Source organism: Mus caroli, unplaced genomic scaffold (genome assembly GCF_978045245.1).
Source record: "Mus caroli unplaced genomic scaffold, Mus_caroli_1 scaffold_6, whole genome shotgun sequence".
NCBI lineage: Eukaryota > Metazoa > Chordata > Mammalia > Rodentia > Muridae > Mus > Mus caroli.
The window spans coordinates 129,672,430-129,682,335 of NW_028227261.1; the positions used below are offsets into that span (position 1 = coordinate 129,672,430).

Below are 9,906 nucleotides of genomic sequence, written 5' to 3' on the forward strand. Positions count from 1 at the left end.
CTTCTTCATGAACAGCTTCTCTCAGCTCTCATTTTTACTAAAGCCAAATCTAGTTCTTTTCTCCTCTCCTCCTTATTCAATTCCATTCCTTCAAATTCAGTTTCCCATTCCTCACTTTTCAAAATAAATGTGAGACCCAAATACCAGTCACTGGTCATTTTTAGAGCATCTTTGATCTAGAATCCATTCATTCAGGGATTTTAATCTTGCTATCCAGTCTCTCATAGCAGAGAGCGTTTAGTCATCTATTAGCCCAGAGCTCTACAGAGGACTTACAGAAGCAGACATTTGAGAAGTTTTGGCCCTTTATGCTCGGGTAACCCGTGTATCAATTCACATAATTCTTACAACTCCCATACAGGCAATCCAGTGTAGTAGTCAGTACAAAATATTCCGTTTACTCTTCAGTATCCACTCATCTTTGTAGTTACTGAAGTTTCCCGGGCTGCAACTTTCCCAGGAAAGCATTCTTAACTTCACGCTTGTGGTAATGTTAACAACCAACGCTAAGACATGTAAGGCACCTAGGTTTGTGTCCGGTATATAACCTGCACTTCAATTCCTGGTTGTACAGTCGAAGACACGTCAGATACAGCTAGTTAAGGAACCGACATCTAAACTCCACTTTTCCAAATGTAAATTTCATACACCTTGTGTGACGTTACAATTAGTGTTCTACATGAAAGAAAAAAACAGAAAAGTGGGCTAATGTGCAAAATGGAAGAATTTTATTGTGTGATACCAGTTAAGAAACCATATTTACATCTGCGAGCCACCCAGGAAACCTGAGTCAGTACTGCTGATTCACATATTCATTTTGAATGAATGGAGGATGGTTGTGACGGCACTTTCCACCATAATCAGCAATGATTGGAATTAGTGTGTTCCCTTAAACGCCTGTATTAAATCACAAATAAGTAGGGATAGTTTCTTCACTGGAACTAGATATGAAGAAGCTGACAAACTCTCCAGTCACCTCCCATCTTTGCTGTTCCATCTGGCTCCCTCCATCACCATGCTGCATTCATCTCATCTTCCACATCTTTTCCCGTGGAATCTCGAGGCAAGTAGTCTGTCTGTTCCCGTGAAAGAATATGGACGAGCCCAGTTACCCCAACTCCATTCTGTCCTTTTGAAATGTATTTCATTTTACAGAATAAGTAAAAATACTACTAGGATTTCGAGAACCTAAACTCTGGCTTCCTTGCATCATAAACGACAGGTAACTCCGTAGTGTGTTCTGTGGACACCCATTTTAACTACAAGACTTTGTATTTGCCTGGTCTTTTGTCATTTATCTTCACTGGTGTCCTGGAACTTATATAAGGCAGGTATACTTTTACAGAAATTCAATTTCAGAGAGGTCAAACAATATGGGCAAGAACCCACAGGTATAACATGCCAGAATGAGCCAAACTCATTTCACCTTATCTGAGATTCTATTACTGGAAGGTGCCATTCCAGAGTTTAAGTGAATGAATCGGTAACTTTCTAGGTCCCTTCGGGGATTTATTCTATACTTCTACTGGTTATTTTTCCTCCTAGAATAAAAACAGGTATAAATGTTTGGTTATCAAATTGGATCCTCTTATTTTTAGCTGTTCTTTCATACTTCTCTTATTTCTAAATTAAAGAAGTTATTTGTTCAAATAATCTTTAAGTATTGCCTCGCTCTTAGAAACCTTTTCAAGTTACCTATTTCTATTTGTCAAAAGAGAGACAGCCACCAGCATGTCAGATACCACTAATTCTTCTACAAAATTATTTCATATTTAAAACCAATTTAAAACATTAAAAAGACCCTCATGGATTTTTCATCTCTAGAATAGTAATATATATTTTTCTTTCTTTTCACTCAGTTTTCTCTCTTTCTTCACTTGGGAAATATAGTCACTGTGTTTCCCTGCTGATTATCTGTCCCTAACACAATGCCAGTCTTATAGGAGTCAGGAGGACTCTTGCTTTCAGTGTCTACTACAAAGAACAAACCAATGTAAACTAGAAAGTGGAATTTAATATTGACTCATTTGGGCCACATGATCAATACAGCTAACATATACCCAGGAACTACACATACATAAATTTAAAAAAAATTTATATGAACAATCCTGAAGAGGTCAAAGAGCTTTCAAACGTTATGGCCCTCAACTCACAGTAACTTGTATAATTTAATACACGAAAAACAAGGGCATGGAGCTTGGGAGCACATACAGGGGAAGTTGTTTCGTGATTTTCTTCATTTTGATTGTATTGCTTTCCTGTCTTCTGGAGGTAAGATTTTGACTTCAAAAGTAACAAAATATTTGAGAAGGGAATTTACATCCTTCAGTTCTAAATAGTACTCTTGGGCGATTTTCTCAGCAGTCCATGTTTCTGGAGAGAGTTTATGGTTATTGAGAAGGGTCAATGCCTCTACAACAGTAATCTTGCCTTTGGGAATGTCCGTGATATTCTTATCAAAGTGATTTCCTATCGGCAGTCTGAATTCCTTTGGTTCTTGTCGTGGTTCAACTTTTACCTAGTACCAAAGAAAAGGGTTTAGGATAAAATATTTATATCTTCCACAACTCTTAAGTCTGAACCATTTCTTTTCAAATAAACACATACATACCTCCTCAAACTTTGATTTTGCACTGTACCACTCTTTTCCTAACTATAGCTCGCTAGAAAGCCTCTATAAAATTGCAACTGCATGTACACCATGAAATCATAGTCACTGAGCATTACTGACCCAAAAATGTGAGACCCAAAGTGCTCTAAAATCCAAAACTTCTGAACTCCACCATCATGTCCCAAGTAGAAAGCGCCACATCGAACTTCCTGTGATGATCAGCAGTCAAAATGTAGGTACACTAAGAATGACTCATCAACCTGCCTTCAAGCTTACATTGTATATGAAATAAAAGCAAACTTCATAATTAAATTTGGATCCTACCACAAAGATTCTTCATAATATACATACAAATATTCCAAAATGAGATCAGGTCCTAAGAAGCTAAGTTAAAGAAACCTCAACTTGTATATGAGAAGAATTGAGAACTGATTAGATAAGCATTACTCCTGTTTCGAATGAGCAGCACTCTAACGGCGCTGGAACAGCTTACTTGAGAACTGTCTTCCAGCCTTCCCTCACTGATAAACTGTTACCTAGACCTGTAAGATGCTTCTGGTCAGTGTTATCACAGCAAAAGGTAGCCCATGCATGCACACATTCACTTACATACATATTTTGAGACTCAGTCTGTGCATAAGCATCCACAGGCAGGTGGATCTCTGTAAGTCCCCACCTAAGCTTAACCTCAGTCTCTGTGCTTACTACCTAAGCCGAGTCAAGGATTTCCTCTTTCTCTTCATTTCCAGCTATTCCTGTCTACACCACTTCTAGGCCAATATCAATGTATTTCTTTCTTTCTCTCCCCACCCTGCTTTTTCAATGACTCCCCAAAGCCCTTCTGATAAATCTAAAATTTCTTGGCATGTTCTTCATGATGCAGCCATTACCCCAAGTTCCCTTCAGTCTCCCTTTGTTGCATACCCCCTAAGCAGTCTCCCACACCCACTCACTCCACCTTCTTGTTCCCACTTGAGTCTCAGGCACTCACTCTCTTCCTCTTCCACTTCCTAAATCTCAAAGTGTCTCTCATCTTCCAAACCCAGGTACATCTGCCTTTCCCTCCATACATACAGATCTGGCTTTTCCATTCAGTATTTCATATTAATCACTTGACATCAAAATTAATAAAATTTAACATCCTCTTTTCATTTAGTGGAAAGGCAGAAAAAAATTTACAAATTCCACATAAATATAAAATATTAAGAAAACAAAAAACTGAAAAACTACTTCCTAGCAGATATGATAACTAGTTATGTCAGTAGCTAAAAAATAAAAATCACTTATTTTCCCGTGCATTAAACTGAGGGGAAGAAAATTTCTACTTAATAATAACATCTTTCTTCGTTCCTCAAAGACCTTCTAAAAAAAAATTAGAAGATCTTTAGCTTTCTTTAGTTAAACTCTGAATACAATCTAATTATCATCAAATCTAAACAAGACTTACTAAAGACACTAAAAATCTGATTCCCAAGTTCATTTAGAGAGAAGTGATTTGAGAAGAGACGAAGCTTTTTTAGGTTATAACAGTCACCAGGATGTGTCACACCGCTTTATTGAGATAGTATGGGTCTAGTGGTAAGAAGCAAAAAACACCTGGTCTACAGAGCAAGTTCCAAGACAGCCAGACCTACACAGAGAAACCCTGTCTCAGGAAAAAAGAAAGAAAGAAAGAAAGAAAGAAAGAAAGAAAGAAAGAAAGAAAGAAAGAAAGAAAGAAAGAAAGAAAGGAAAAGAAAGGAAAAGAAAAGAAAAGAAAAGGAAAGAAAAGAAAAGAAAAGAAAAGAAAAAAAATCAGCACCAATAAGTCTATAAACAGAAGTCAGAAAATTAGTAAATAAATTATAGTTAGGTGACTGGCACCTATTTGAAGAGGTTAAACTGGTCACTTCAACAGACTAAATACCGAGTATAATATCAAATAAGTATCTTTACACAAAAATCACACACACACACACACACACACACTCACATGCAACTCCTGCTTAGCATAAATGGGAAACCCTCGTTCCAAGTATTGCTCAGCTTAAAAATAATACGTTATGGCCAACAATCAATGTATCTTTATTGTGTGAAAATCTGGTAGTAACTAAATCCTACTGTCACTATTAAATTATGAATATTATAGAAGTAGCTGTAATTGCAGTCTTGTGCTCAGTATTAGATAGTACAAAAAAGTTCTGTAATGAAAAAGAAAAAAAAAAAAAAAAAAAAACTTTGAGGGCTGTGGCTGGTACTTTCTCTTCATTTAATCTAATTCTTTGCCTTCCAGACTGCAACTTCAATTTTCACTCCAGGCCGAGGGTTAAATGTCACTTCCTCAGAAGCAGCCCTTCATCTTCCCCAGCCCGTAATTACATTATAGCTGTACAGCTGCTCATCCACTGAATGGTCTGTGGCCCGCAACGTACCACGGGCCTCAGAGAGTAATTACTGTTTTAATCACTACACACAACACTTACACCTGACACATAAGATATGCCCATCATCCCAGCATACTATATTAACTTACATATAATATTACATATCCTGTTGGGACATATCCTCAAAACTATGAACATGCCCCCACTCCAAACCCCCAAACACTGAGGTTGTCATTAAGAGCATCTTAATTTACAGAATATAAAATAGCTCTCAAAGTCATACTGGTCACTCAGAAAACCACTAAAAAGTGCCGTAACCCAACCCTACAACTTCTGCAATAAACAATTCACACAGGTCCATTCAATCAATCCCTTCACAGGTCTTTCGGTATACCCTAAGTATCGAAGGGGGTCCAGGCCTGCCTGTGTCTAGCTGTCTGTGCTCTACACTGACTGCTCCCCCCTGCACACACACACATACACACACCACTTTGCACTTTCACTCGTTGCCCTCTTTTTCTTGATCACTTTCTCAGACCTCCAAAATAAACTGCCGACTTTATTAACGCATACATTACCGGCAAGGCAGGCACCGGATCTTTGGAATCGACATATACATCTCTTAGCAATGACAGCAGCTTGTTATCTTTTTTAGAAACAACTTCTTCGATTTCTGGATACTCTAAGGAAAGAAAATAGGCCATAGTATCTTTTTTTTTTTTTAAGGAAAAAAAAAATCTCTAAACTCGTAAACATGTACAATATTTTAAAACAACAACAACAAAAAAAAAACCACAATCATCTGGACACCTAGGGGCAAACACTAGGACGAGAGTCTGCGTGCAGCCTGCGCAGACCCCGGGAGAGAGCGCGGGCTGCCTTGGGCTCCGGGATTCCTTCCAGCCGCCACCACCCCGGGCCCGCGCGGGGACGACCTCAATGTCACCGGAGGCCTGGGAGGGACGGCACTCACGACTCAGGTGCTCCTGCAGGAGGTCGCGGGTAGAAGGGTGCTTGGGTGCCATGGAGGGTTTCCTCTTGCTGATCTCCCGCTCCGCTCGCTTCTCCACGTTGAAGTTCCTTAAGGCGCGGGTCACGCGAGCCCCCATCTCTAAATCATGATGCCCTTAGTTCACTACGCACGTGGGGCAGACACCGGCACGGGTGACCTCTGTGCGCACTGAGCATGCGCACACCAGGGGTCGAGCACCCGTAAAACGCCGAGGGCGCGCTCGTCGCCCCCTGGCGGCCGGGAGGACGCACGCTGGACTCCGCCCCACCCACCCTTCCGCACAGGCGCATGCGCAGACATCTGGGCGTTGCCAGGGACGCCCGCCAGCGACTCCGGAGTATTTAAGGATGAGCTGACGTGATCGCATGGTTGCGAAATCCCGAGTAGCCAAAGTGTGGAGCGGAGATCTTTCAAACCTCTTCAGAGAGCAGAGCGCAGGGTCAAGGTTCTGAATTTACCTGCCCATGCTTTTGAGAAATTGAGAATATTTGTTCTCAGCCGCAATTCCATTCTAACAGCCCTTATTTTCCTGTCCCTTGCCTGGAGCTTTCTGAGCCAATTTTGTGTTGGTTTTGTTTGTTTGTTTTAACTCTTTCACTATCTTGGCATACCATCTTCCCACCACTTTGTCCCTAATGCTATGACTTTTAGGCTTTCCTTCCCCTTCTCTCATAAGTAGTACTAACTTGACATACTCCTCCATTAGCGCTGAATCACCCTGCTCTTCTCAGCCCCATTTCTCAGCTCTACTGTCTCTCTAGTCTCTGTAATCTTGGCAAACCCTGGTGTAACTTAACGCTGTATTTGGGAAAAAAAATTAAAAATCTACGGTACACATTCTATCTTCCTTTCCCCTTCTCTTCCACCCCCCCCCCCTTTGTCTCTTCCTTCCTTTACATTTCCGAAAGTATTCAATGTGATTGGCCCATACGTTTTTAAAGCCCACCAGGAAGAAAATAAGTTTTCGAATTAATAATATTTCTCCCAGACCGTGGTTGTGAAATCTATTAAAGATTTCAGCCTGGTTGATTAGGTGAATAGATTGGTTGTGTCTAACCAACTTAAAGAAAAAAAAAGGGGGAGGGGTGTTAATTTTTTAAGGACTATTACTAATTAAACTGTTTCATAATAGAGAAAACACTAGAGGGATAAAGTTCTCACTGTTGCTTATGAAACCTGTGTCTAGAGATGGGATATGTAGAAGCTAAAATCGTGTTCAGTGAGTTAATTTGTCAGCTATCCTGAAGGTGGCAGTCTGCTCCAAGATTTCCATCTGAGAACTTTTAAACATGTTCATAACTGGGTGATTTTTTTTTTTTAAACCAATTTCTCAAGAAATGTTCCTTGGCCTCATTAACTCTGTTCTGTGCTTTAAGAATTATAGTAGCAATTCCACTCACTGCCTGATAAAGTATTTTAAAAGTGAAAATCTCATTTTCATGTGATCCCACCAAACTTAGGGCTACATGAAAGTAACCTTACACAAGAGTTTTGAGTGAGTCCAGAACAGCAGATAGTACAAAATTAAAGATCTGTGAATTTCTACACGCAGGAAAGCTTGGATTTGACACTGGAAGAGACAGTGACAGGCGAGCCTATTGTTTTATCTAGCCCTGGCCTGGGATTACTCAGACCCTTAAAGACCAAAGCAAGGCAGAGAGGCTCCAGCAGAACCCACCTTTGGCTATCCTACTTTGGTAATCAGAATGGAAACAAAATCCTGGACCATAAATCCATAATTTCAGCTCTTCTTGTCAAGACATACAATATAGCAGAAGGTCTGAACTTAAGATTTTCTTTCTGGCTTCTGCCTAAGGATTGAAAACAGACCCTCAAGGGAAGTCAGAAGTCTGCTTTTCTCTCAATCAAACTGAGGTAAGGTTGATAGCTGATAATGAATGATAGTGATGAGATCCAAATATCACCAAAACAGTAAAATGCTAGTTTTTGAGAAGAGACATTTTCCTTTGTTTTATTTCGTGCTATATGCCCAAATGGTGCCAGGACAAAGCGGGTGTTTTATGCCAAGATAAGTTTCAATCACTGACTAGCATGCTCTTTCCATGTGATGGTGTTGTTGAACCCGGGAAGGCTGGAACATCAGTAGGCATTATAACAAGGGTCTAGAATGCCATCTGCCTTTGCCTCGCACTCACAGCAGTAATAGTCACCATCAGGTAGAACCTGCAAGCTTCCCTCACCATTGTGTAGCAATTTCCTCCTGGTTGAAACCTTCCCTCCTGAAACAGGAGGGATACTTATGAGACTCAGGAAGTCAACAGAGCTCACAAGTCTGGGAAAGCTGAAGGCTACATGATTAAAGAAGGCCACTGAATAGTGCTAGGAAGGGGAGGCTTGGAGGTGAGGAGCTGCCTGCCAGTCAGACAAAGAGCTCCAGCATTGCTGTCTCAATGAGCTGTTATACAGATCGCAGCGGGCTTCTTAGTGAAATGGCTCCCTCCCTACTAGTCACCCCGTTCCTCTAATGTATTGCAATGAATAACTCCCCCCCCCAAAAAAAATTCACTGGCTTCCCAAGTTGGACTCTGGTGGAATTATATACTTTATCTATTCATTGGTTCCCTAGCTAAAGTTAGTAGACATTTATTCACATCTTCCTAAGAAGCGTCAGCCACACAATACTTATCCTCCTCAATTCTCCTCTCTGCCTCGATGCACCATTACACACTCCTTCCTGTGAACACACTTCAGTGTCATACAAGGCATTTTAGAACTGACACTCAGGAAGTAGGTGACTCAAGCTCAAGGCATACCCTAAAGGCGTTATAGTGAGCAAGTTGCAGATGTTCGTGGGTCTCAGAAATATCCTCGTGGGATATTGATGTTGAGAGAGAATCTCTCTAAAATCTGCACTACAGTCCAGGAGTCAATGGATTTGTAAGAGCCCAATTCACCTTATTTCTGAGGTTGTAGGTTTGGCTAGTTTTATAGTGACATGGAGTTACTTGTTTGTGAAACTTGGAACTGGAATCAGAGGCACCCAGACTTCAAGACAAAAGGCATTAGTCTTTTTCCAGATCTAGTGTTCAAACTAAGGAACTGTGAATCTTATAAATCACAGCGACAAGAAACACACCTCTCAGCTCAAAAAAAAAATATACTATGAGCCAAATATGAATGACCATAGCTTGAGAATATAGATTCAGGTTGTCCTAAATAATGTGATCTAGTGTGGGAGTGGGTATGTAAACTTTTCATAAGCCAGAACAAAAGAACCATAAATTAATGGGTTTACCAAATATACGTATTGTGGCAAGATTACCTAATAATAGCAGCTGCTAAAAGGGCTATTTGTTTTGGTTTACAGTCCAAGGCTATACAGACTATCAAGGCAGGGAAAGCATGGTAGCAAAAGTAAGACACCTAGTCACTTTGCCTCTGCATTCAGGAAATAGAAAAAATAAATAAATAAACCCTGGTGCTCATCTTGTCATGCTCCAAACTCATGAAATAATGTCACTCACATTTCCCATTGCAAGAAACACTATCAAGATAGCCCAGAGGCTTGTCTCTTTGGTGATTGCAAATTCCATCAAGTTGACAGCCAAGAGCCATCCCACGTCTACTCATGATCAATTTGACACCATAACACGCCACCTTTAAGTCACAACAGTCTATATGTTGTCCTCAAAGGCTCATGGCTATCTCATACAATGTATGTAGTCCAACTTCAAAAGTCCCCAAAGTCTTTAACAATCCCTCAAACTGTACAAATGCAGGGTCTCTTCTGAAACTCAAGTAGTCTTTTAACTATGAGCCCCTATAACATCAAAACACCAGTTACACTCTCACTATATGGTGTCACAGAATAAGCAGCTCCATTACAAATGGGAGCGATGGGAGTAAGGAAGGAGTGCACCAAAGCAAGGCCAAAACTCGAACAGGGCAAGCACCAAATC

General features: G+C 40.4%; 1 protein-coding gene across 1 annotated transcript; it reads right to left on the reverse strand.

The window, feature by feature from the left end:
• Positions 1 to 706: 706 nt before the first annotated feature.
• Ndufaf4 (NADH:ubiquinone oxidoreductase complex assembly factor 4) lies at positions 707 to 6,173 on the reverse strand. The gene is made up of 3 exons (XM_085839451.1): positions 5,948 to 6,173; positions 5,553 to 5,656; positions 707 to 2,518 (listed from the first exon to the last, which is right to left on the reverse strand). Exons 1-3 carry the CDS (start codon positions 6,081 to 6,083, stop codon positions 2,237 to 2,239), a joined length of 522 nt encoding a protein of 173 aa, XP_085695577.1. The 5' UTR covers positions 6,084 to 6,173; the 3' UTR covers positions 707 to 2,236.
• Between the last annotated feature and the right edge of the window lie 3,733 nt (positions 6,174 to 9,906).